Source organism: Gallus gallus, chromosome 2 (assembly GCF_016699485.2).
Source record: "Gallus gallus isolate bGalGal1 chromosome 2, bGalGal1.mat.broiler.GRCg7b, whole genome shotgun sequence".
In the NCBI taxonomy this organism is placed as follows: Eukaryota; Metazoa; Chordata; class Aves; order Galliformes; family Phasianidae; genus Gallus; species Gallus gallus.
Genome location: NC_052533.1, coordinates 56,442,957 through 56,470,941, shown reverse-complemented (window position 1 = coordinate 56,470,941; position 27,985 = coordinate 56,442,957). Strand labels below are relative to the sequence as shown.

The 27,985-nt window shown below is 34.8% G+C and overlaps 1 protein-coding gene across 3 annotated transcripts in view; it reads left to right on the top strand.

Moving 5' to 3' along the window:
• The window catches only part of ATP9B (ATPase phospholipid transporting 9B (putative)), a 168,005-nt gene that overhangs the window by 130,461 nt on the left and 9,559 nt on the right, over window positions 1-27,985 (top strand). For all 3 annotated transcript variants that reach the window (XR_005857867.2, XM_025147637.3, XM_003640746.6), the window contains exons 14-25: window positions 5,275-5,387; window positions 8,763-9,011; window positions 18,733-18,894; window positions 20,323-20,415; window positions 21,567-21,650; window positions 22,172-22,342; window positions 22,903-23,001; window positions 25,192-25,281; window positions 25,747-25,891; window positions 26,222-26,286; window positions 26,724-26,879; window positions 27,026-27,090. Coding sequence is in view for 2 of the 3 variants with exons in the window: in XM_025147637.3 (XP_025003405.1) it covers window positions 5,275-5,387; window positions 8,763-9,011; window positions 18,733-18,894; window positions 20,323-20,415; window positions 21,567-21,650; window positions 22,172-22,342; window positions 22,903-23,001; window positions 25,192-25,281; window positions 25,747-25,891; window positions 26,222-26,286; window positions 26,724-26,879; window positions 27,026-27,090 (1,492 nt within the window). In the remaining variant the exon portion in view is untranslated. The remainder of the gene's footprint in view (window positions 1-5,274; window positions 5,388-8,762; window positions 9,012-18,732; window positions 18,895-20,322; window positions 20,416-21,566; window positions 21,651-22,171; window positions 22,343-22,902; window positions 23,002-25,191; window positions 25,282-25,746; window positions 25,892-26,221; window positions 26,287-26,723; window positions 26,880-27,025; window positions 27,091-27,985) is intronic.

Sequence of the window (27,985 nt, the reverse complement as noted above, 5' to 3'; positions counted from 1 at the left end):
CTAGACGTTATGTGATAAATGAACAAATGATGCTGAAACAGGAGGACAGATAATTTGTACTTAATCTGGTGGGAGAACTTTAATCTTCTCACTGGTTGCATTTGACAATGCCATTGTTTAAAGAACAATGCTGCAGAGAACTCATAAATTTTAAAACTTAACTCAGGGTGCAGCCTATTAAAGCAATACATTAATTCCTTTGTTAGGGAGTTTTTATCTTCATGTAGAACAAAGCCATTACTAAAAACACCCACTAAAACAACAGGTTTTTTAGGACTCACATTTTAATTATAGCATCCATTACCCAAAATGCCATGTTGTTTGGACTTGAATCACATATAAGTTTGACAGAAAGGAGTCATCTGTTACGGGGTTGGGGAGGGGGGGGGATTGCAGCTATAGGGAGAGCTATTTTCCAGTGTTTCCAAGGGCAGCTGGGCATGGTATCTTCTCCAGTGTCTAAAAGAAAAAAAAAAAGAAGAAGATTTTTGACAGTATTTTTTAAACATTTTTGTTGCTTAGAATTTGGGATGTCAATCCTCCTGCCGTTCACAACAACTATTCAGCTGGTATTAGTGGGAGGTGTCCCTGCCTGTAGCAGGGGGGTTGGAACTAGATGATCTTAAAGGTCCCTTCCAACCCCAAACATTCTATGATTCTATTCAGCTATAACAAATGTGTGCAGTATTCCAAGCGTAGTTATTTACTAATATGCACACTTGTATTTGCATTCAGTAATTAGCATTTTAGCGGGTGTTTGGACCAAATGAGATACTAATCAGATGTAATAGTTTAGCAAATGCATAGAGCAATGGGATTCTTGATTTTCTGAGAAAACCTAGTTAGAAGTTGGTATATATAGGCATTTTCATTAAATATGCCTGATGTAAAGGACTCTGAGTAATTATTTCAGTAACTATTTCTGAAAATTAATATATTGAGGTATACTTCTATTTTTCTGTTCAACATAAGCTACCACAGAGAGAGGAATTTTAAAAAAAAGCTGCTGCAATAATCTCTCTTCACTTAACTTTGGTGTATACATATTCAGACAGTTACCCTTACTTGTTCCTCACCAGTACCATTTTAGTATCATTAAGGTTGCACTGTAGAGCATAAGAGGAATAAAGTTTTTATGGTGAGTTAGTGTAGGAAGCTTCAAGACATACACTGAAGATCATTCTAAGGAATGTTTACTTCATGACTTTGGTTACACAATCATCTACTGAAAATCCATTGTGTATACAATGAATATAGATATATTCTCTGAAATATTGCTATAATTTGTATGTGATTTTATAGACAGGAGGCAAAAGGCAAAGAGGAAATAGCTACTGCTATTTATGACTGTATCGATGCTACAAGTACTTTAACTTCTGCTCAGGATAAGCAAATCTCAGCTCTTTGCCCTCATTCTTAGGGACTGCAGGTTATCCTGTGGTTTGGTTTGAGGTTTTATGGTGCTTATGTTTATGGCTTGTTCACCAAGTGGAGCAGTTGAATGAGCAGACATACTCTGTGAATGCTTTTAAGATGAGTTTTTTCATTTTCCTTTTATATTCTTACCATATTTTTTCCAGGGTTTATAGAAGGCATATTTGTCTCCAGATTGTTGCCAACAATTTCTTCATTAAACGTCTTGAACTGCATTTCTCTTAACATTTCTAAAGCAGTGTTTAAATTTACACTGATGTTTTATCTGTTTAAGCAAATAGCTGAAGTAGAGAACTTATTTTATGGAAGATTATTCACTTTCTCAGTTTCTGGTAAAGTTACTAAGTCTTCTGTTGTGCGTATTTTCCTGCTCTTTAATTTTGTCCTCTTTAGGGCTGTTGGTATTAGTCTCAATTACCATCTAGCAATGTAGGTTCAGAAAGATCTGCATTTACTTCTCAAAAAAAAAAAAAAAATACTCTGCTGCTCTGTTGTGAATCACATCTGTTGCCACTCAGGGAGTGATGCCTTCAGGACTTTTTCCTTAGAAATTAATTTCCTCTTTGCCTGCTTTACTCTGTGTTTAATGATACAATTTTAGACTAAAAGAAAAAAAAAAACAACAAAAAAAAGAAGCTGTTGGTTTCATTAAAGAACATGCTAAATTTTTCTTCAGCAATTGTATGCTAACTTTTTGTCAGGATATTTTCCTTGTGAAATAACTCACAGCATTCCAGAGCAAAGTTTATTAACGTGTTATATTAGTAGTAGATCAAACAATGACTAGCATAATTTCTGGAAGCTTTTCTAAAATAGCTTTGTTTATTTGATAACTCTTCATACTAGCAGTATCCTGAAAACATGGTGTCAATAAGTAGGTGATTAAAAAGCATTATTAAAAATAGAAAGCTCTCATATTGTTCATAAGTACTTTTATTGCCTTGAGCCACTAGAAAGATGGCTCATTTTGGTGTTCTTTTTCATTCCTACGTTGGGCTATATAAGAAAATCTTCTTCTAGATGTTTGAAAGGCTTACATTTTGTTGGATAAAGTAAATGGTGTGTTGATTTGTCAGGGTACTGGTTATTAGTTTCGTTCTAGAAGACTAAAATTAAAGAACTTCTGAAATAGTGATGTCTGATTGGCATTATGAAATATTTTGATTGTGTGATTGGGAATGTTTTTATCCTTTCTGGTGTTCTGTTCATTAGGGGAATGTAGAAATGAGGTCTTAATTTTCATGCACATGAAAGCTTTTAACTTCCATTTTGATTAGTGGAATACTTTTATTTTTAATTTGGGAGAATTATGCATTCATAAATGCTGCTACCTATGTTTGTCTAACAGAGCTTCAGATGTATTGTGGCTACTGTTGAAAGCCTGAGGCTAGTCTTGAAAATCCATGAGCAAAAAGTAATTGTTTCTGTGGTTTTTATTCTACTGGTTAGAATTTTGAATAGCAGGTACAGATATTTTTGCAGCTTTGTTTCATATGCCATAGATGTTTCCTATTACTGTAGCTGATAAAATGGAAGGATGTTGATCTTAAGTAAGGTATAAGATTCAAAAATTAAATCAGGGTTGCTAGTGTTTAAGCTTTTGTCTTTATATGTTGATGACTCTGACCCATTTTTCCTGAACCTCCATCAGTGGTTCGTAATTCTTGCCAGATAGGAACATTCATGCTTTTCAACTCAAAACTTTTCTCCTCTGCTTGCTGAGGTGGGAGGGAGTTAAACAAATTCTTCCATCAATCTAAAGTTGTCTCACTAAGCATGACTTGGAGCTGAACTGATTTAGTGATGTTAGAAAAAATAATCTCTCCATATAATAATCATAGGGCCAATTTTGTTTCCTCTCAATTTTCCCAAGCAGCAGTTACAGAACTAGCGGGAAACAGGTTTGACTGCTGTCTCAGCTTTTGAGTAGCATTTAGTTTCACGACTCCTGGGGAGCGTTTATTTTAATTCAAAGGCTTGGCAAAGCTAAGGGCAGTGAGAAGATTTTAGCATTCCTGGAAAGTAACAAACGTTATGCAGATTTTACTGCAAGAAATTTCCAAATAACATTATTGAACAAAGTGAATATTTGGGCTTTTTGTTTTGGTTATGGATTTTTTTTTCAAAATTGAGATTTTAGTTCCTCATGTTTGCAAGGGGAAACTTCCATGTCAAACTGGAGATTGTTTTATTTTGTTCTTTTTTTCTTAGTCCACAATTATGTCGCAAATATAATCAAAAGTAACAGAAGTTCTTTGAGTAAAAACAGAACTTGCAAAAGCAAAACATTAATTCCTCGTGGTTTTGCGTGATAAAAGCAAAATAATCTTATCCCTTGTATAGAAGTAACGTAAAGTTTCAACCTTGTTGAAGAACCTTGTCTTACGGACTGTTTTCCAGACCTGGGAATATTCTACTTATCAAGGGCATTTTTTATAATGTTATGTGTTTTGTGTAGAATGTATGCATTTCAGATAAAAAATTTTAAATATTTTTCAAAATTCAAATGACATGACGATAGTAAAAAAATCTGAGCAACGTGTAAGGAAAAGTGAAGTATCAGTTTTTAATGATAATGGAGAAAAAGGGAATATATTTGGAATGATAACCTCATGCTAGTATAGTAATACAGTAAGACGTGTTCTGATACTGCAGTCTGTTGATGCAAAAATGGGATGAAGGTAATCACACAGGTATTACCACAATGCAGAAATGGCAGACATATCAAATGTAGCTGAAAAGGACATGACTTTTACAACCCCATTGAATCTCTGAATATCACTGATTATTTTAGCCCTATTAGATGCATAAATTGGATGCTAACTGACCAAACTGTTTTTTGTTTTTTTCCCATATAGTAATTATAGCATAAATTATGCTTTTTGCCTTCTCTATTCCTGTGTCTTGTGTCTTTAGGCAAACTGTGATGAAGACATGTCTGCAGTTCTTATTTGTAGATAATTGTCATATGCTCTCTTAAAAATATTGTAGAAGCTTCAAGAATGGCACTTTAGTATCCTGTGTTTGTTTTTATCGTTAGAATGTAGTCCTGTTTATTTTTTTGGATTACCCAAAGCTTTGTGCTAATTAATTTCATGTTCTTTGAGTAACAATAGAACAGATTTTTAAGAAGGATCATTATCAGAATTATCTTCCTCAAGCATCCCGTGGGAAGCCAGGTAGTAGTGACCTTTTTGCCTCATGGGCCTCATCATGGAATCTTGAATCTCCAGTCCTTGGTTAGAGCTTTTCCAAATGCAGTGATGTGATGTGTTGGCAGAGGTAGACGCAAAGTGCCAAGCTGTGACTGACACCTTGTAGTTTCTCACAAATGCAGAGTGAGTTCTGAAAACTCTGACTTTGTCAACTGTGGCTTGTTCTGCTTAGAGGCCAAATAAGTCAAATTTGGTGTTAGTTCTTAATGACTTATCTAGATAACATTGAACGTGCCTGTTTGCCATCATATCTAATTTTGTATGTAAGGTGCTGGATTTCTGTATGATGTTTGTGTTTTGATTTTTTTTCCATTTAGGTTTTCTGATGATATAAACTTGCATTGGTGCTATTCATATACTGCATTTTCTGTGTTTTTTACTGGAGAAAATGTTTTTATCTGTTTCTGTGTTTAGTTCTGTTGGCAGAATCGGCTTGAAGGTTGAACCAGGGATTTCTTCAAATTAGTATGACTAACACTGATCTTTCTTCACAGACATTTTTATTAATGAAATTGATGCTAACTCACGATTTGCTCTTTTCAAAAAAAAATAAGTTTGTTTTTTTCTTCTAGCCTTCTCAGTATCTTTTTTTGCTGCTTTGTAAAGCACTCCTTCTTTATTACAGGAACACTCACACAGAATGAAATGATATTTAAGCGCCTCCACCTAGGTACTGTATCCTATGGAACAGATACAATGGATGAAATTCAGAGTCATATTATAAACTCTTACTCACAGGTATCTCATTCATATTTTTTTTACATTAAATATTGAGATTTTTGTACAGCATTGAAACATTGATCATGTCAAGAAATTTGAGATGCTAGGGATGTTCTTCCATTTGTAGATATCTCTTAGCAGATCTGATGAAAGGGGAAGATGTGAGACAGTATGTTGTTCTCTCCTGATTCTAAAGTTCTTCACAACGTAAAGGAGTTTTCTAGTCCTCAATAGATGAGTCTGTGTGTTAACTTGTCTGTGCAGTGTACTTTGTCTTCTGCCAAATCATCTCAGAGTAAGCTGTTCATTATTCAGACTGCAAATTACGAGTAAATACCCAGAACACAGCAAACAGTAATTACATCTTTGAAGTTATATTCATCAGGAATTGACAGTGAAAACCACATTAATTTGCATAACAAAAAAGTAAAAAATAGACATCAAAATAAAACGTACAACAACCTAATTTTTCTAAAAGCATATTTTGAATGTTTTAAAAACATTTGTTTAAAGATAAGATTGAAAACAATGTAAAATGAGAGAAAAAATTGAGAACTCTCTACTTGTTGAGAAGAAAATGTTCGATAATGTTCCTTTAGTATATGAGTACTTGGTCTGGGAAGAGGTTTATGACTCTTTGTCTATCTGTGGGTGAGCTGTGGGATGGAGGAGGAAGTTTGAATTCTGCCAATATCACTTGCATCTCCCATGTACATAAAGTATCTGGCCTTCAGCAAACCTTTCTAAGAACTTCATTCCAAGATAAAGAACATGTCTGACTGACCCAATTAAGTTTGTAGACTGACCTCCTTATCTGTGTGCTCATTTTTTCTTGTTAAAGTACTGGAGGCTGAACAGTTAGTTAAAATGTTCAGTTGTGCAATGTTTTTGAGTTACAGTTTCCTTCTCATTTGTTTGTGGGTTTTGTTGTTGTTGTTGTTTGTTTGTTTGTTTTTAGTGTTTTTTTGGAAGTTTGACACCAATCTGCACTCAATACTGTGTAGCTTTTGGGAAAAGAAGCAGAAAGGAAAGCAAGGACAAAACAGTGAATATTTGCTTTTCATCTGTAACTTGAATTTCTCTACTTCACATCAAAACAAATCAAGAGATCCACTTCTTAGATTTATCCAAGAGAAAGGAATTCATTTCAGCTTAATTCTTATAAATACAGCCTTAAATAGTAACTGAGAGGCAACAATAATCCTGAGAACTGAGATATGAAGATCAGTAATCCAGATTTTGTTCAGGATGGATTACAGAAAGCAATTGCTACCTGACAATGATTGTAAAAATAATCTGACCATATTCACTGTATCAACTGTATCAATTGATAAGCTTCAGCATGCACACATAGGACAGAGTCTGAAGACTAAGCTCCAGTTGTCTTCTAGAAGATGCATATTCATTAACACTGTTCTCATTTTTTGATGTTAAATATTCAATCCAAAAAGAATTGCTTTTTTTTTTTTTTTTTTTTTTGTAATTCCTATTTGCTTAAAGGTTTTACTGATTCGTTGTAAAATTTAATGAGTGGTACCCACGCTTAATTAAGATTTAATTACTGTAGCAGATTTGGCACTGGAATTTTTAAAGGAAGAACAGTAAAGGAAGCTTTTTTCCCCTCAGCAATTGTTGGAAAGAATTTCCCAATTCTAGGTTTGCTTTTGAATGATGAAAAGAACTTTCTTGGAACTTCTTTTTTATTTATTTATTTTTTTATTCCCCAGCTTTACGTAACACTACTTAATGTCTAAGTAATGCTTTAATTATGTGTGTTGCTAGCAACTATTTAAAACAGAAAAATGAAGGAGTCTCTTTAACAAAACCAGCAACTATTAAGCAATTGCTTCAACCTCAAAACTATGGTGAGGTTTTTATTTAATCTATGGTAATAGAAGCTGCCAGTTAGCTAGGCAGCGATTCTTGTGTGACATTGATTTTATCCCTTGTTTGTGTTCTGTTTTATTATTACAGTGGACCTACTAGACTATTGTCATCTTAATGTAACACACAAATCTATTATAACCTGATTATATTTCCCCACTGGAAGCATTTTGTGATAGAGGGCATAATCTTTAATGGAATTTGTGTGAAATTAAATTATACAAGCATCAATAAACATAACATAATTCAGAAGGAGTAAATCAGCTTAATTTATTTGCGGCTGTAATGGCATCAGCGCTAGCAGAATGCAAATGCAGAGGTTTAAAGCGGTAGCTGAAAAGCAGTGCCAGATGAGCAGAAAGTTAAACCCTTTATTAGACAACACTGTAATTTGATGGGCAGAATGTTCACGGTTCAGCAGACAGCAGTCAGGAGGAAAAAAACACATGGTTTCTGAAGAGGTTTGCTGAGTTACCCTGGAGTGAACAGAAGACTCTTTTCTAGTATTACAGATAGATATATTTCATATGCTGATTTCAGAAACAAAGCCAGTTGCTTTCAATGAATTATATGATACTATCTTAAAAGACAAATTCAGTCGTGGGCTACACCATTTCTAAAGGACAGTTTAAAGTGGCGCTAGTTCAGCAGTTTTCCAGCAATAATATCCTTAAATATTTGTCAGACTATTGTTTAGCAATATCTTTTTATTAAATGATTACACTCTGCTAAGAACAAAAAAAATTCCAACTTGCAGCAGAAGTAGCTACTCTACTCACTGCATTGGTTTACAAATAGTGTAGAAATTAAATAGGTCTTAAAGTAAATCAGCAATATTTTTTAATTAGTCCTAATTGTTATACTTAATGATTCTTGTTTGTGTTCTGTTCTTCCATAGTAATGTAGGGCTCTTTAAAATAACAAAGATTTCACTGAAAATTTAAAGAAGGAGGTTTTTTCTCAATGTTAAACTGTGGGATTTGGGTTTCCAATCTCAGAGTGTACATAGATGACAAGATAAAGAAGAAAAAATAAATAAATTAAAAAAAAAAAAAACCCTTGCAGAACCTCTTGTTCTGATATTTCTAAACTCATCCAATTGGTTGCTGACTTTAGTTCTTTAAAAATTACGCATGAGATGTAAAGTCCATGTCAGTCTGTTCACCCTTTCCATTGGATACTTGTTTTAACTTCATGTTTTTCTGTTATCTGCTGCTTGAAATCTCTGTTATTGTAATCTAAATATAAAGGTGAGGTGATGAACTCCCATTCACTTATTAGTTCTAGAGAAAAGTAGATGAGGGTTTATATGAGTCAAAAAAAGAATGAGTTAACAGTAGTTTTTATGAAATAAATGGCTGTTGTCCTTACCTTATCTGTCCTTATACCTTTGTATACCTGTCCTTATCACCCTTTGTAAAAAAGAAAGAAATAGATGCATACTAGTATTTTTTTTTTTGTTCCAATTTTTGAACTCTGTTTTACTATTCATTGTGTTGGGTCTTAAAGGTTCACTCTCAGAATAGTGGAAACAGTACAAGTTCAACACCGTCTAGGAAACCTCAGTCGTCTGCACCCAAAGTCCGCAAGAGTGTCAGCAGCCGTATACATGAAGCAGTAAAGGCCATTGCGCTGTGCCACAATGTCACCCCAGTATATGAATCTCGTGCTGGTGTGTCTGGAGAAACAGAATATGCAGAGGTGGATCAGGACTTCAGTGATGAAAATCGAGCTTACCAGGCTTCCAGCCCTGATGAGGTTAGTACACAAGAGCAAAAATAATCTTCTCCCCTAAAGAGGATTAGCTAGGTTAAAAAGAATGGAACTGTGAAATATGCAGATTGCTCTGAAAGAAATGCCTCTTACTTTACAGATTTCAATCTGCATTACTGAAAGTAATTTATTTCTGTGGGAACTACAACCAATACAAAGAGTGCAATAACACTGTTTGATAGGGCAAATTCTCAGCTACAGAACACTATATTTCAACATAGTCACCACCATTAGTCAATTCATGCAGATGAGCTGATCAAGACAGTCTTCATTTTGTGGTGACAGCTGTGCGTGGCTGTCCAGAGCATAGTTTGTCTTTCATGTTGCTGTCACTATTGCTGAAACACACTACCCACTGCCTCACTGTGCCGACATCCACTGTTTGGTCTCCATAAAAGCTCAACAAGCATTGATGAACATCAGTGGATGCAGTTTTTCCCACATGGAGGAATTAAATGTCACTTCTTTTCTTCATATGCATTTCCATGTCAGATGCTATTTTGTCAGACCCTCTGCTGCCATTTGTCGCGTGGCAACAGAATGTAACAGAAGACTGATGGGAAGGTTAAGCCTCTACTGTCATACCACCAATGTCTGCCTCTGACATCGTGGGCCAATATAATAAAATAGGAGGCATTACTTTCAGAACATCTCTCATACAAGTGTTTTGGGTGAAGTGTTTCTTTGAACTTAACAGTAGTCTGGTTTTATTTCTTTTCTTGTTGTAGGGTACATCTAGATTTATATTAAGGTTTTTACAGTTATTTGACTAAGACTTCTCTGAAATCAGTGCTTTGAGATCAATCAATACTGCATTGCAATTAAAGTCTTTAGGTTTATTCTCAAAACATTAATCCATGCATAGATCATAGCACAAGTACACAAGAGGGAAAATGAAACTCCGCTTTTGACCAAGTACATTAGCTAGTGACACTACCAATTAGTTAAATATAAAGTTTCATTACTGGAAGAAAGCCTGAACCTCAAATACTCATGTAGAAAACTTCTTGAGCTTCACCCTTGGCAGTTGCATAATTTTCAGGGTTCAGTCAAAACTTCATGAAGTTTAAAACAAATATAAAACCCTATTTCAGTAAAACATGCATTTTACTTCCATGCATTTTACTCGAAATCCAAATTTTCAACATCCCACTGCTTTAATGCAATCTGAGTTACTGTTCTGAAAAGTCCTGTTTCAGATTCTGAAATGGTGGTTGCCTTAGATTTAATCCAGAAGGATGTTACGAGACAGCAGCAAAGCTCGAGTTTCAAGATACTGCAAAGTGAGCATAAAAATAATTATAGTCCACTCACAAAAATATGTGTGTACGCTTGGAATTAGAGTACTTGGAGTTCACTTTGCCTCTGAAAGTGTACAGATTGAAGTGGCATTGTTCTAAAGAAATTCTAGCTGTGCCTGATGGTTGAATATACTGTTAGTAGTGTAGTCATAGTAACTTACACATAATCAAAACAAGTTTTTTGTAAGACGTGAAGAAGATGGTGCATACATGAATGCCTGTGTATTCTTCTGACTTTACAAGTTGATGTAATACAAGGTAGTATTTCTTCCATAAATGTCATCTTGGCCTGTTACTCTTGGTATACAACTTGCTTGCATGGCTAGCTTATCACCATATGTAATATTATCAAAATATTACCAATTCAAAATGCAAACTATTTGATAAAAGTAGCAAGTTCATAACAAGTACTTTTAGTTATGCAACACATAAAATGAAGTCTGTCTTTATGCAGAACAAGCTGGAATTGCCTGTATGTCAGATGCTACAAACACAGTTCATAGTGCCATGGAATTGCAAAATATAGAGAAGTGACTGGTTTTCAATGATCTAAAAAGTGGCAGTTAGGGCATCCATTTTAAAAATAAACTGTAGGTAGGACTTGAGACACTGCTCTCTGGCTGAAATCTAAACTCTACAGTGTCATATCTGGTGCTCTATTATACCAGTTGATTTGCATTATGACTTGAGAATGTTGCAAGAGCATTTGTTAACTCCAGAGATATATTGACAATATAATCTGTTACTGTAGTTGTGTAATATTTTACTTACATTTGTGACCATCTACAAATTTTCATGTGTGTATTTTTGTAATCATGTTTGCTAAATATGTTAGTGTAATGAGCTTGCAAGGTAAATATAATGCAGGAAGTGATGACAGCTAAAGAGTAAATAAACTGCTTTAATAGCCAAAGATATATTCCTAAAGCAGATGAAGAGATGCGCAATTGAGAGAGAGTTAGGTTTTTTTTCATGTACTTGCTTTTCTCTATGTCTGTGCTTCTGTGTATTCATTCAGTTGTTTGGTATCTGAAAATATTACCTCAAACATCAATTCTCCTCCTATATTTGCTAAGGAAAATATCTGTAAGACTGGAAAATTATGCAGGTGCTGCCCTGAGAAGACAGTAGAGAATTTGACCTTGGAAAAAGAAAAGAAAATTTGATAGAGTATTTAGATGACAGATACAGAACTCAGGGTAAAAAGCGAAGTGGAGAAGAAAGACAGGAACAAAGAAACCATTTGTGTTTTAAGGAAGAGATTGCGCAGGTATTTTTAACAATGATTTTTTATCATCTCAACTCAAAAATTCAAGCTGTATGCAATTTAAATGATAAATTGGGAACATGGTTTAGAACTGACAGCATTACATTTCCTAGGTTTTTCTAATATAATGCTAGAAACTGCTAAAATTATATTGAACAAGTGTACTTTAATATAATTAGAAATTGATACTAAGTGGTGTCATATTAAACAATGAAGCTACAGAAAGCATTTAAATAGCATAAAAATTGCATCATGGCAGCAAAAAGACTAAGAGTTGAAAGACTAGCAGGTCTTTATCATAATTTTTTAAAGAGTTCTATTGACGCAGTGTTTGCAAATCACTGGAGCCTAAGGAAAATAATGCAAATGGTTCATTATTTAGCTTATTGAACTTTACTGCAGTTAGGTTGACGGATGATGCCAATGTTTCCCAATCACCAAAGTACCATTTTAAAAGCATTTTTTATTGAATAAAGTGCTTTGAATATTGCACCCTGGAGCTTTATTTAGGGAAATGGTTCAATTGATGTTTTCTGTTTAACCTCATCACTGACCTATCACAACATATTTGGTTAATAAGCAACATTATCATTTAATAGACTTAACCAGTTTTATGCATTGTACTTTCTCAACGTTACAACTCTATTCTCCTAGATTTTGTTAATGGAACTGGCTTGATTGCAGTCTTTTGAAAGATGTTATTTGCACAATTGTCTCTTGCTTATATAATATTGCATGTTATCATGTAGCATATAAAGACCAGAGAATAATGTGTAAGTATAAACTATTCTTCCATGTAGAAAAGTATAAAAAGCACTTTAGCATTGAATTGACACATAATATAGTTAATGAAACAACTTGAATTCATTTGAAATTCTTTGCATCTACGTATGTTTGCATCCATATACAGATAAAATATAACTAAAAGAAAGTATGCACATTTAGGAGTAGGTACATTCATCATAAAAGATGTATTTCTCTTTTGCTAGTGCAACCTGAGATAAGTAACTGATTTCGTATTCATAATGTGAACCCTACTTATGCCAGGCTCTTTGTTTCTTATGATAAGTGATCAATATTTCATTTTCTCTGAAAGAGTGGAAAGTTTCATTTGTCTGTCATTTGTCCTCTACAGCTGTAGCATAGCAAACAATAAATATTCACTTAGAACTTGCTGAAAAAAATAAAAATGTCTCTTACTCAACCATCATAGATGTGGCTTCAGCTCATCTGTAGAAAACCAGCTACCCTAATGTAATGAACAATCATAAAAGGATATAATCTAAGTAGGTAAAGCAATGGAGTTCGAAGGTCACAGACCAAAGCAATTCATGGGCATGCTATGAACAGGAGCCTTTGAAGACCTTTGCTCCCCTTTGGTCAGAAAAGATTGATCAGCCACGATTTTTAATGACTGCTTACTCTCATAAACCAGCTATTTGTTAGTTATACTTCGTCCCACACCAGTATATTTTCAAGCATTTTTAATCCAGGATTTTGAATATTTAAGTACTACCTTAAAGTGTGGTCAGTTATTTAGTTCCAACATTTCTGTCCAAAGTCAACAGAGCTTCTAAAATTAATTACAATGATACGTAGACAATCATTTAAAAACAGACAGGGAAATGATATGCCCTTAGTGAAGCAGCTTTTGTGTTTACAAAATTGAAGCTGTAATGTATGAGACATGTTGTATTGTTTAATTCATTTTATTGTGTGTGCTTATTGAAGCAAGACTAATTGCGTTGTTTTGTCAATGTATTGTGAAAAGCAAATCACTCAGTAGCATAAAACCATCACTTTCCTGACCTTCGAGACCTACAAAGAATAACTACTCCATAGCTTGTCTTGAATATCGATCAGCAGTTTTTTTCACATGATCAAGCTGTATTTTAAGTTAATAATTCTATTTTAATTTTGAAGTTTCTTGATGAAAAGTGGTAGACTGCAAATTTTTACTACCGAATCATTGAATCATTGTTCATAAATATAAACAAAGCAATGCTCGTTGGAAACATATTGTTGAGCAACCCTAAAAGCAACTGTTGGGATCATTCAAGCAGTAGAGAAACAAAGCTCCCAGCTACTTCCCTGTTATCATACCAATAGTCATAACTTTAAATTGCTACATTATTGTTATTATATTTCCTGTGTATCCCTTATGTGGCAGACTGATTTTGAAAGCAGAACCTATTATCTAAAATGAACATGCCCTTAATTTACTCTGAAAGGAAGGCTGTTTACATGAGAATTATTTTTAAGCAACAAAACAAACTTTCACCCACAGTTCTTCACTCATCCTACTTATGATGTCAAAGTTACTTATGTCAGAGGCTTTAAAGCCTTTATTTACATTTTTCACCTAAGTAGTCAGGTTCATAGCGTGACTCCACAAAAGCAATGTACAAATCAGGGGGACTCTGAAACTGCTGAATGAGGTGAAGATAAACAGCTAACACCAGCTGTAAGGTGATGGATCTTTTACTAAAACTGATATTACATTAAAAGTGAATATCGCGTATTGAAAGTGGCAACTTGTTGATCATAAATTGTCTTAGCAATACTCCATAAGTATTGAGCTGTTAGTATTTCTGCTAGAGTGCAGCAGTGGTGAGCTTCTCTGCAAGAAAGGGGTAGACAAAAACTTGACATCACTACCAGGAGCCTCACTGCAGTCCCACAATACCCAAGCTCAGTGAGCAGAGCAGGTTGCATGATGGCAAACAAAGGCTGAGTGTCTACACTGCTGTACAGGTCCATGATGGTAAGACACATCTGAATTCAAGCTAGGAAATCATTATAAAGTCAGGACCAGCTCCCAAAGCAATAACTAGTATCAGCCAGTCAGACCAGTTGTGAGGACAGTTGTGAGGACAGTTGTGAGGCAGGTCCAAAATCCACAGCAGAACCAAGTCAGCAGAATAGATAGCCAAGTATGAACATGGTTGCAACATTGCTGCAAAATGACTTCTGCAGGACTGAACATAGCCAAGTGAAAGCCAGGGGGAGTCTCTGTAGAGGCTTCTTACTGTTCCTTTATCACAACCCTTAATAATAAGCTTGTTTCTATGAAGAAGGGTGTACTCAGGTACCTGACAATTTCAGTGTAAATAGGGTTTTGAATATTTTTTTTTTTCACAGAAATATGTTGCTATTTGTCTGGACTGATAAAAGGCTATATTTCAGTTGAGTAAGAATGCAATCTCTATTTTAACGTACCCAAGATGAGTGGGATTTTTTAATTGTTTTTGTTTGTTTCTGCTTTTTACTCAGATGTAATCTACTATAAGTTATTATATTAGGTTGCTTAGACCAGCTGAGTTCTGAATAGTCTAGAATTCAAAGGGGCCAGTAGTAAACTGTGACGATGTGTATCTTCCGGCCCTGACTGATGTAGTATCTAAAGCAAGCAAGAACAGACTAGGACACTTCTTAGTCTTAGGCTAACCAGTAACAACCTTTTAGGATGGAACTAGTAAGTGAAGGCCTTCAGGATTCAGTAGTATTTTTTTATTCAAGTGACTATAACAATTATTCATCAACTGGGACTTCTTCCTGCCATCAAGGTCCCAAGATGACAAGTAGCAAGAGATGGTTATCTTTCACATGGAGCAAAAGGACTCAACTGCAATTGCCATAGATAAAAAACAGTAAGACACTTGGGCAGTACCTGGTATTTCCTACTAATCCAGAGGAAGATGGGGCAGATGTTAACCTGAATGGGAATGAAAGTCCTCTGATTTGTGTAAGCCATTCACCCTCATGGGGAAAGGTGAGGAGGATTCAGAGGAGGTCTTGGAGTTGAGCTGAATAAGGGTCACTCTTGTACCTTGTGTTCTTGTGTTTCATCACTGATGGAATAGGTAACTGCATCTTTGTCATTTAAAATAACTTTCTAGAAACTGCCTAGTATGTTTATAAACTGAATTCTTTTAGTTGAGTAGATGAACATTTCTAAGTAAATGGGATGATCATCCCCAAGCCATTGAGTTAACATGCAGAGCTGCCAGCAAGGTCTGTAACAACAGTGCTGCCGACGTTTCCCTTTGTCTCACACGTTCCTCAGAGAACTGAGCTGAATACACGGTCATACTCAGAGAAGCTACTTCTACCTCCTGGGATAGGAGTACAATGAAACAGGCTAGGTTAGGGATACTGCTTTGATCACTAATTGAGTTTCCTTAGGAATTCACTGAATTTTATTTTGGCAATCTGTGCTATGATAATTGAAAAGTTTAGTATTTGAGTCTGTGAGCTGAGGCATCTGTTAGGGTCTGGTGGCTTCTAATGGAGAGAGACTGCCTACAGCGGCAACTGGACCTCATCAGTGGGCATAGGATAGGGAAGATTTGAGGTAAGAAATGCTGAACGAGATGTTTCTCAGTAGTTTTGTCAGATCTTAATGCAAATGTTTACTACTTCCTTTCCTAATGTGGAAGTGTTACTTGGAGCCTGTCACATCAGAGATGAGTAAGTGTTCCTGCCTGTTGGATTGCTACCAAGGAGGAAATCATGACTTAGAGATGACAGAAGTTCTCCGACTCCCTGCATTTTCCCTCCTGGGAACCCTACATGGTTAATGACATGAGGCACAGGCCACAAGTCCGTAACCTGGACTCAGGAGACTTGATCCATTTATCTGCACATACTAAGAAATTAATGGTTATCAGCAAATACTTAGAATTAGAATTGATAATTCATATTTAATCAAAGCAAAATGATGGCATCTCCAGCTGTTTTTTTGTGCTTACTCATCCATTGATTGCTTCTTCTGACTCCATCTTATATGTCAGGTGCTGTAGAAGCTACAGCTACTGTGTTTACATGCCATTCTCAGGGTTCTCGATGTTTGCATGCTGAATTGCAAGGCCATTTTAATCTAAGTTTTCAGAAACTTGTTGAATGAGAATGGAATATATGTGTAGAGAGGAAAACTCAAGAAGAGTGTTATCTAAGAATCCTTTTTCTGAACTCTGTACAAACAGTGATTCAGTATATACATATTTGTGCAGATTGGTAATTTGGATTTTCATGCCATCTGTGAAATATATCTATTTAATATTTGTATCTGCAGATATTTAATAGTATGGTTTGACTGTGTTGTTTGGGATACTGTTAAGGTCTAACTGCTCTAGTAAATTCTGAATGACAGGAATTAAACTTAATGCATTGCTCTCACGTTTATTCAGTTACTTTTTAGGCAATTGTTTGACTCTTAAGAATTACTGACCATTTCTTCTATGGTACTTGCACTGATCAATTTAAAAGAGAAAAAATATGTTCACTAGGCCAGGTATAAGAATTGAAAATGGCTGTGCTGCAAAATGCTAGTTCAAATGGTTGGTGAAGCCAAGCATAAATGAAATATTAAACAGATGTGAGTCACCAAATATAGAACACTTAAGTCCTAGCTGCAAAGGGACACAAATGAGATGATAGGGTGTTAGGAGAAAGATGCAATTTACAGGTCAGAATGTAATAGTAACCTTTCACTGTGAAAATTGAAAATTAACCTTGAGAGTATTGGATCATTTAGAGCTTATACGGTACTCTTATTGAAGAGGAAAAATCTCTAAAAAGACTTCCTGTGATTTGGGGTTTTAAAAATGGTGCTATTTAAAGTGTGTTCTTTTTCCCTTCCTTAACTGCATCACAGCATATTTTTGTTTGTTGATGCCTACACAGACAGCACTATTGGGATTTCCTGGGGGTTTGTATGACTTAGTTTTCCCTATTTAAAATTTTCATTAGAAGCTACACAGTTTGGATGAAATTCTTACTGGGCACTAGTCGTCATGTCTCTTGAACTTACCAGAGTATTTTACTACTTGCATCTTTTATCACAGTGTCTTTTATCACAGTGCTTGAGATTAACAGCAGAAGCAGGTTCTGTCAAATAAATGTGAATCTTCATTAAAATTACCTTTTTATTCCTTTAAAAACCTGTTTTTTAATTGTGATTAACACTTACAAAAATAAAAATAGACTTGAAGATTATTTATTTATTTATTAAACTGCCCGTGTAGATGTGGAATGTAACTAACAGTAAAGCAATTTTCCTTAGAATGGGTGGTAAATATCTGATGCATTATTTAAAAAATAACATAGAAGAAAGCAGAAGCTAGATGATGTGCACTCTGTAGCACCAAGATTTAATAACTAAATAAATAAATTTAGAATCACTGAGGCGTGCATTTAAGATACCATGTAATGTAATGGTATCTAGTGTGATGGTAGGTAGTAGTGATTATTATACGAGGGCTGCACTTTCCTGCCAATATTCCATTACGTTTTGTTGCCATGCAACAGATGGCAGCAGAGGGGCAGTCTGACGAAATGGCATCTGACATGGAAGTGCATATGAAGGAAAGGTGTGTCATTGAGTTCTTCCATGCAGAAAAAATGGCACCCATTGACATTCACTGATGCTTGCTGAATGTTTATGGAAACTGAACAGTGGATGTGAGCACAGTGAGGTGATGGGTGCTGCGTTTTAGCAGTGCTGACAGTGACAGTGGGTCACCTCCACTTGTGCAGATTTTTACTAGCACAGCATGAAGACTCTTGCTCATGGCTGGTGAAAATGCACAACTAATGGTGGTGACTTTGTTGAAAAATACTGTTTTGTAGCTGAGAATTTTTCTCTATCAAATAGTGTTATTGTGCTCATAGTATCTGTTGTAGTTTCCGTAAAAATAAATAGGAGGCATTACTTTTGGTGTGACCTACCTATAATGCAGCTTTTCTGGGTTTGTAGAAGGCAATTTTACAAATATGTTCATGGGATGCAGAATCGTAAGTTGGGCTTCTATCCCATTTTATATAGTAATTTAATTTTATTATTGTTCACATAAACAGTAATAAAATAATGCAAGTGTATGAAGTAAGCTAAAAACTCATAAGATCCTTTCTTTGTTGATTTACAGATTTCAGTGTCTAAATTCAGTTCTAGATCTGAATGGTTATAGATCTGAAATAGTATTGTATGTAAATATTCCCAACATCTTCTACTTAGTGCTGTCATTAGTACAAGTTTTATTGTGTTCTACTCTAACAGCTCTTTGGCTTTAGCCTAATTTATGTAACATTACTTAAATGTGAAAGGTCAGTTACAAGTCCTTTTTTCTTTTCCCTTTAGGTTGCTCTGGTGCAGTGGACAGAGAGTGTCGGTCTTACTCTAGTTAACAGGGATTTGACCTCCATGCAACTGAAGACCCCTGGTGGACACATTCTGACATACTATATTCTGCAGATATTCCCCTTCACTTCTGAGAGCAAGCGCATGGGAATCATAGTTCGGGTAATTTGATGGCAGGCGGTTGGTTTTCATTTCTCCAAAGCTGTTTTAACTGCATGTTTATTTTGATATTTCTTAATAGAAACTTGATCCTTCAAGGAACACATTTCACAGGATTTTCAAATGGAAAGCTTACATTTGACTAGACAAGCAATTGTGTGAAATTCAGGCTGGCCTGATGTTGCAGAGAGCCTTGTAAAGGACAGACTCTTACCTCACATGGAAACATGTTAATTTCAATACTTTGTGCTTAAGCTCTGATGTTGCAAGTTACTGTTAAGCCTTCATTTTTAATTTTCAATTTGCTGCTCTCATGCAAAATATGTTGCCTCTTCAAGGGGTAAACTAGCATGGGAAATTTGTTGCAGCAGTAATTCATCTTTCTTTGCTACTACTGCTGCTGCTTTTTCAGGCATGCATACACAGCTAAAACACCACCAGGTCTGAGTGTACCAGATACATGCTTAGTTGTCTGTTAGACATCCAGGTTGGGACGCAGTAATGATTATTAAAACCTCAAATGCAAGGAAGCCACCACACCATGTAAAGGAAGGTTTAAACCTCTGCTAATATAAAGACATGCACACGCTATGTATTTCTGCCTCTCCCTGTCTAAAAGCAGACAGCCAGAACAGCATCAGACATGGCTGCATGTTTAGATCAGTACTACATGCTAGTTAACTACCTATCAAACTCATCCCATTCCATACTTGCCAATGGATGACAAACCAAGCATGCCATCAGCCTTGGGCAGAGATACTTCAGACAGCGTGTATGTGTGCTCAGGTCTGGAGGGAACTTGGAAAGTCTGTGTTTCATTAAATGCAGTTGGCACTATTTAGCACTGTTTAACAGTGTGTTAGAGACATGTTCAGAGCTACTATGAGAAGCCTGCAGATTAGGTGAATCTATTATTTCTGCAACAGATCATGCATCACAAACTCCTGATTTAGGTAATACTTGCCTGAGTGTGAATTGTTTGACTACGTCATGACTGTTGAATCATTATAATATGCGTAACAGCATTATTTGTTAATTTCCAGTTACTTGAAAGATACAGAGCAAACTTTCTGTTTTTAAATTAAGAATGAATACCACAAAAGAAACAAATATTTCAGTAGTTAGGGTGGGCATAACAATGAGATTTTAAACTTTAGGAAGAACAGGCATGTTATGGATGCTGAGAACCTGATACATTGACTTCAGTTAGAACTGGTCTTCTATTACGGGAAAGTAGGGAACTTGTATCTCTATGGAATCAGAGAAATCATTGGAAATGTTAACGTCAAGAAAAACTTATCTAACCCTCTGCAAGTTACTTCATCTTTTATAAATGATATTCTATTGACTACTTCAGAAGACAGGTTGTTTGTAGGTGATTTTTGGACTGTATAAACAGATCTTTTTTCTGTTTCTCCTGTAAAATTTTAGGATGAGTCTTCAGGAGAAATTACATTTTACATGAAGGGTGCAGATGTTGCGATGTCCACTATTGTACAGTACAATGATTGGTTAGAAGAAGAGGTAAGAAATAGAGCCAAAATATATTTTTGACATATATATATATATAAATCTAACAGAAATATCAAATGTTATTGGAGTAGGTTTAAGAGATCCTGAGCCAATACAATGGCTTTTCAAGTTCAGTTAATCATACCCTGAGTGAGTTTTAATGGTTTAGAATTTTTTTGTATTCTTTTATAATACATAGAGAAAAACAAAGTTAGTAGTCAGAGCAAAATGTATTCATACTTAACACAAGCAAATTTGTTTTTCATTGACTGATCTTTCACATGAAACGAAATTACTTCTGAGAAGTATTTTCTTATAAATCTATTTATCCTGAATAAACCTTTTATAATTTCTGCAGTGAAGTATGATTATGAATTACGAAATTTAATATGCAATGGAGGTACATTGAAATAGCTTTTTACAATATTTGTTAAATTTAATATCAAATAGCTAGTGACCAAACTTCAAAACTGATTAGTGTTTTTCTCTGTGTCATTCTAGTAGGTACCAGCAATCATCTTATTTTGACCCTACATACAGACAATATGTTAATACAATGATTACACCATGTATGTTCATAATGGTATTGGCAATATGAATCAATATCTGCTGCAGGGCAGCTTGATTTATTCAGGGACATGAATAAATTAAACTCCCTGAAGACCTAGCAAATGTCATAAAAATTACTTTTGGCGATAATGATGCACAATTAATCGTAAAATACTTGTTTAATTTATTTAGCTTTATGAGGTCAAATCAATACGTGTTTAGCAATGGACAGCCTTGTTTTTCATTATGACGTGCTATTCCATGTGTATTTTAATCTACAGACCTTTCTCTGACAAGAAGTGTGTTTCTCTGAAAACAAAAATTTAGCTCTGATGCATGCTTTAAAAACAGTTTTATTTTTAAACTTTCACCTACAGGAATTTTTCTTTAAGCTAGGAGAAAAAATCTAATTGGCGTGCCAATAGTATACCAGATTGGGAAAACTGAAGTGAATTTTTTTATTCTTTTTGTGGTTTCTCCTAAGTTATCTACAGCCTAAAGAAACATCAGCTTCTATGCTACAGACATACTCTGTTAACGTACAGTCATATAGTGTGAAATATGAGCATACAGTTACATATTTGCATAATTATTCTATCTTTTGATCCATTTAGTGTGGTAATATGGCTCGAGAAGGGCTGCGTACTCTGGTTGTTGCCAAGAAGTCACTGACTGAAGAACAGTATCAAGATTTTGAGGTATGGAAAGACAAAATGATCGATATTATTAGCATAGCTGTTGTATTTTGCCTTTAGTTACTTCAAGGGGAACATTCCTCTTTTTTATTCTATTAATAAAGAGGACTTGTATTAAAAATACCAATGTTTGAAGTATGACACACTATTATAGATTGATTAGTGATTTTTCTGTAGTTATATGCAGGATACTGTTTAAATGTATTACATCACTGGATTGTATTTCCCCAGAAGCCAGCATGTTAATTCTGTATGTTAGTATGACCAAACAATCTACTTATTCTCAAAGATTAGGGCAATTTCTGTTTAGATGCTGTGATGCCTGATTAGGTCTGATAGGTCTTCAGAGGGTTCTCTGGAGATGACTTGTCAGAAAAACATGTGGAATTCACTTTTAACCTTCTTCTTTATTGAAGATGTTTAAATACAACCTCTTTTTATAACCGATTGATAGACAGAATGTTTATTTCTTTTTTTTTATGAGTCACAACCAAGTCTAAGTGGTTCTGTGTTTGCACAAACAGAGTCGATATAACCAAGCAAAGTTAAGCATACATGATAGAAACCTGAAAGTTGCTGCTGTTGTAGAGAGTTTGGAGCGGGAAATGGAATTGCTGTGTCTCACTGGAGTAGAAGATCAACTGCAAGCAGATGTTAGACCAACTCTAGAGATGCTAAGAAATGCTGGAATAAAGGTAATGAATGTGAACTGTTGACATACATATCATTTCATGTCATATCATATCATATCATATCATATCATATCATACACTAACACGAGGGAGAGTATTTTTGGTTTGGTTGTGTGGGGGCTTTTTTTGAGGGGTTTTTTTTTTATGTTTTTTTTTACAATACGTTATTTATATTTGCGTATATTCAGGCTCATCCAAAGAAAGAAATATGCTATGTCCCAAGCACGTTCAGGACGATGGGGAAAGGCTTTTCTGCTTTCTCTGCTGTTCAACTGCCAGTGGGTTGCTACAATTTCCCCTTGTCTTCATGTAAATTGAGACATAAACTTTGTGTGAGGCAAAGCGGAATGGAAGCTGTTTAAAGACAGACACTTCTTTTCTTTGTGAGTTACTGCAGTAAAAACTGTTCATTAATTTTAGTTAAAAAGTCATACATTGGTATACATTCCATGGTAATCTAATCTCATGCAGTATCAAATGAAGTTTGGAGTGACATGTTAGTTAGATATGGACGATGGACACAAAAATATCCAAGAGAATTAACTTTTACATTATTTTTGCAGATATGGATGTTAACAGGAGATAAACTGGAGACAGCAACTTGCATTGCAAAAAGTTCTCACTTAGTGTCTAGGACTCAGGATATTCACATTTTCAGACCTGTAAGTATAGGTCCAGCTTTACTGTTGGATTCTTCAAAACGCAGCTAATACCAGTGTTGCTTTATTTGATTTCTATTGGCCACTCGTTACAAAATTGATGGGATTAAAAGTGTTTTACACTCCGCGCTTATAACAATGAATATAGTAAGTCACCTCTTGGATGGAGGGAAGTCTTTGCAAGATGCTGAGACAGTAGGAAGGATTCTAGGAATTTGTGCAATCTGAATATGGTTCAAGCTTGTTCTAACATTTCCATTAACAGCACTCTTTAGACTCACGCAGACTTACTTCTGAATTAAGCTGTGATGCCACAGTTTGAATCAAAATGAGACAGTTGGAAGTTTCTGTCCATTATGATTTTTCTAATAAATATTGCATTTTATTAGCACACTGCTTAAGATAATTGTTAGAAAAGTAAACTGAATGTCTCTGTACATTTTTGTTATATTTACATGGCATCAAGTCCACTGAACTCAAACAAAAATAAGGATTCTTCCAAACTTTGATGCAGTGCTATCAGACATAATGTCTGTGTTTATTCTAAATGAACCACTTGCACCTAAAGAAATAATTGTATGAATATAATTTACATGTAAATGTAGTTTCTTATGAAGCATCAGAATGGCAAATTAGGCCCTGCAGACCACTATTTGCAATTAAATTATTAATGCTACTGATAAAACTTCAGATCAATTTTTGTTGACCTTTCCACATTGTAACATTACAAATTAAGTCTTCCTGAACAAAATCTATTTAGTTTGAGTCAGATTTTTATTTTCATTACCTTGGCTAATAAGATCAACATAAAACTGTGTTAACTTAGAATACACGAAGTTTTAAATTAGTTAGAAAATAGATTAATATAACATTATTTCTCTGGCTATGTTTGTTGCAAAGAAAAAACTAGTGGATTAATTTAAGAAAATACCAAGCACTTTTATTTTACCTACAAATTAGTGAATAAATTATTTACTAATTTGGCTTCCCAGAAAGATGTATTTTTTCATGCTCTTTTTAGTCAGCCTGTTTATTTTGTAATGAAATTAATTGATATATTGTTCTAGAGATATTTACAAAGAAAAAATACTTCCTGTTAGGTAAAAGCTAGAGCTCATCAGTGTTTGCCAACTGCTGACATCTCTGTAATGCAGAAAGATTATAGGAACCAGTGCAACCCTTGTTTCCTAACAGTTGGCAGAATAGCAGCTTTCAGTGTAGGAAGAGACAAAAAAAGTCTGGATTGGGCAATATGTATGGGTTGTTTCCAATTACGTGCATTTTAATGTACCCCAATTTTGTGTGGTAGACTCCATCTGATTCTATGTAGTAACAGGATTAAGACTTGCATGCCTTAAATCTTTAGTTAAAGTGCTGACAGATCCAAAACTAGAGGTGTAATCTCTGTTGGTTTTATTCTGTCTTCTAACTATTCCTACATGATAGCTGTAAAAGAAGTTGATAGTTTAATGAAGGTAAAAGAAAGAAAGGAAAAAAAGCCTCTCTTCAAAATCTGGTTTTACTTTCAGATTTTTATGCTTTGTGTTCTAGCTCAAAACCTTCTAAAATCCATTTAGTAACCTTTGAACCATTTGGTTTGAGTTGGTTGGGTTTTTTTTTTTGCATATTTCACAGCTGGGCCTCTCTGGAACAATAGTCATGTAAATTAAAAAAAAAAAAATAGCGTATAATGTAATTATTTTAAACTGTACCATCCAGTGAGCATTTTTCTATGTCTCTTGAACTCTTGTCTACTTATCCAAACTGAAAGAACTACCAATATGAGCATTTCGCATTATGCTAAGAATATGTTTTATTGGTTTAAAAAGTCTCTCTTTTTTTTTTTTTTCTCTGACTTGAGAACTATTTGTTTGGTTTAACAAAGATGGAAAGACTCAGGTCAACTTGAAGTGTTTTAATTGTATTTTAGACTTGATCTACTTCAGTGAGGAGCCAGTTAGGCTGACTACACGCATTTTCCTAGTTTGAGGATTACTTGTTTAGTCCATAAGGATTAGAAACTTGCAGCCACATAGGTACTGCATTAGGATAAAACATTTGTTGAAATGCAAAGCCTTTTCGATATGACTTCTCAACACTTGATTTGTTTAGGGAGGTGTGTTGGGGGAGATTGTTGTTTGGATTTTGTTTGCTCTTAAAAAAAATCTTTTGAGTAAGTGATTTTTATTAAAGGTTACTACTCGAGGAGAGGCTCACTTAGAACTAAATGCCTTTAGGAGGAAGCATGACTGTGCCTTGGTGATATCTGGGGACTCACTTGAGGTAAGAGTTTGGTTTCCATCAAATCGTATTTATACTTCACAAACATAAAATTAATGTATTCGTGAAGTATATTGGTGTCTTCATGCTCTTAAACTTTTTCCAGTATTTGACCATGTTGTAAGAGTCACTACTTTTTTTCACTGAGTAGTGATAGAGTGATATACGTTCAAATTTTGTTGTTTCTCTGGTCTCCTGTGCAGTAACAGAAAGAGATTTGTGTACAGCATGCCATGGTACTGTTTCTTTGTTTAAATCTAAAGCATGTTATCTGTTTAAATGAAATGAATGTCAGTTTAAAGTAATAGGTTGCATTTGGAAGAAAGTGGCTCTTTCAGGTATCTCTTCCAGAAAGATGCCATGCAAGCAAAACCTCATAGAAGAGATCTTCATACTCCGTGTTTGTATTAGAGCACATGTTGTATTATTTAATCTTTAAAATAAATGTCAACATATTTTTTCCCTTAGGTTTGTCTGAAATATTATGAGCATGAATTTGTAGAGTTGGCTTGCCAGTGTCCTGCCGTAGTATGCTGCCGATGTTCTCCCACCCAAAAAGCCCATATTGTGAAACTGTTACAGCATCACACTGGAAAACGCACATGTGCAATAGGTAACTGTTGACACTATCTTCCTTTGCAGTAGTTAAATCTGTAATAAATTTACACAGTAGATGGCACCTTTGAGAAAGAATTCAAGCAAAACTGAAAAGATGTCTTCATCAATCACCAGGTATTTACACAACTGTAGAAGAAAATACCATGAGAAAGGTGTGTTTTTCTTTGTTCTTCCTCAGGGAAAAGTCTTGATTGCTGAAGTCATTAATCATAATCCATAGGCTAACTGTGAGAATGTAAAGCTATAGTAGGAAGTTTCTAAAATATTGCTAAGCTCATGAGAGTAAAACCGCTGAAGAGCTGAATATTGCAGTGATATTTTTCAGGTGATGGAGGAAATGATGTCAGCATGATCCAAGCAGCTGACTGTGGAATTGGAATTGAAGGCAAGGTACTGTTACTAGTTTCATTGTCAAGTGTAACATGATTCTTAGATGGTAGTAAATTGAACATTTTGAATTAAAGTATACTTTAAGGCGATAGAAAATGCTTATTCTTTGAACCAGTAATTTCTCTGCTTCTATGTTCTCTGTTTTTTCTTTTTTAATACATAAAGCAAGAAAAGCAGAGAACACTACAGTTACCTCTGTGAATCTATTAATTTACCTGAAAGATGCAAGTTAGGCCATTAAACACACTTGTTATAGCAACTGTACTGTTTTTAAGACACACGCCAAAGAACTGTCTTTTGCATCACGTGGCAGAATTGATTTCTGAAGCAATAGTAGCAAAGTTTGTAATTTGTAAAATGAATTATGATTTAGAATTTTGAAATTTGAAGCATATGTTCTACACAGTTTTATACTTTGAATTTTTGTTTTGTTCTAGGAGGGAAAACAAGCCTCTCTAGCAGCTGACTTCTCTATCACACAGTTTAAACACATAGGTAGGCTGCTGATGGTACATGGTCGAAACAGTTACAAAAGATCAGCAGCACTTGGTCAATTTGTCATGCACCGAGGCCTTATTATTTCAACTATGCAGGTATTTAAAACTTTGTTTTCAGAACAGTTAAAATCACTACATCTCTTTGAAATGTCAAAAAATCTTATGTAGTATTCTTTTTTCCTTATTCTAATGTTTCATATATAGCATTTTATTAAATATGTAATTATTTTCTTTTTTCGTAGGCTGTATTTTCATCAGTCTTCTATTTTGCATCTGTTCCCTTGTACCAAGGTTTCCTGATGGTAGGGTAAGTTCATACCAACAGTTACAATATCTATTAATAATTACATCCAGCCAAGTTGTTAAATAGCATCCTATAGTTGGTGTCTGCCCCATTTTTTTAGACATTTATCATTGGTATGCTAATAAGACCTGGAATGAGCCTATAAAAGAAAATTCAAACTAGTTTGGACATACAATTATATCCACTGTATGAGGTGGGAAAGTTCTCTGAAGACACAAATCTGCATAGCTTTAGAAGAAAATATCATATAGTATTTTTGACATTCAGAGCAAAAAACAATAGAGGAAATCTGACAACCAGTTTCAACTATTATGCAAATTGCTAGACAAGCCTCAATGACCATTACAGATTCATTTGTTAAAAAATGGAGCTGAAGCTACTATGAAATTTCCTCTGGAAGTTCGTTAAGTAAGTCTGGTACATTGGTTTTCTTTCTGAATCATGTACATAGAATTAGGAGCACACTGATCCTTCTGCAAAAGCTGCTTTAGAGATATACCTCCCAGAATCACTCGGCTGAGGTATATGCATATATTCATGTTTGACCTTCTTCTCTGCCCCCTGTGTCCTAAGAGCTTCTTCTTATACTTCTTGTTTTACTTTATTTAAAATAGTTATGCTAAATCCCTCTGAAAGTACACAACTAATGTGTGCATAAAATCCAAAGCCACTTCCTTAGCTGTTAAGACTTTGGTTCATCTTCCTACCTTACTGTGATGTCAGAAACATGGCGCTTGTTTTTTCTTTAGGTTTCACGCCATCTTGTGTTTATGAATTCAAATGCAAGATCTTTGAACTTGTTATCAAAATGCAGAAGCACAGTGTAGCAGACAATTAATTTTGGGTGATATATGCAGGGGGAAAAAAAGACTTTTTTTTCATATAAAATCTCTTCTCA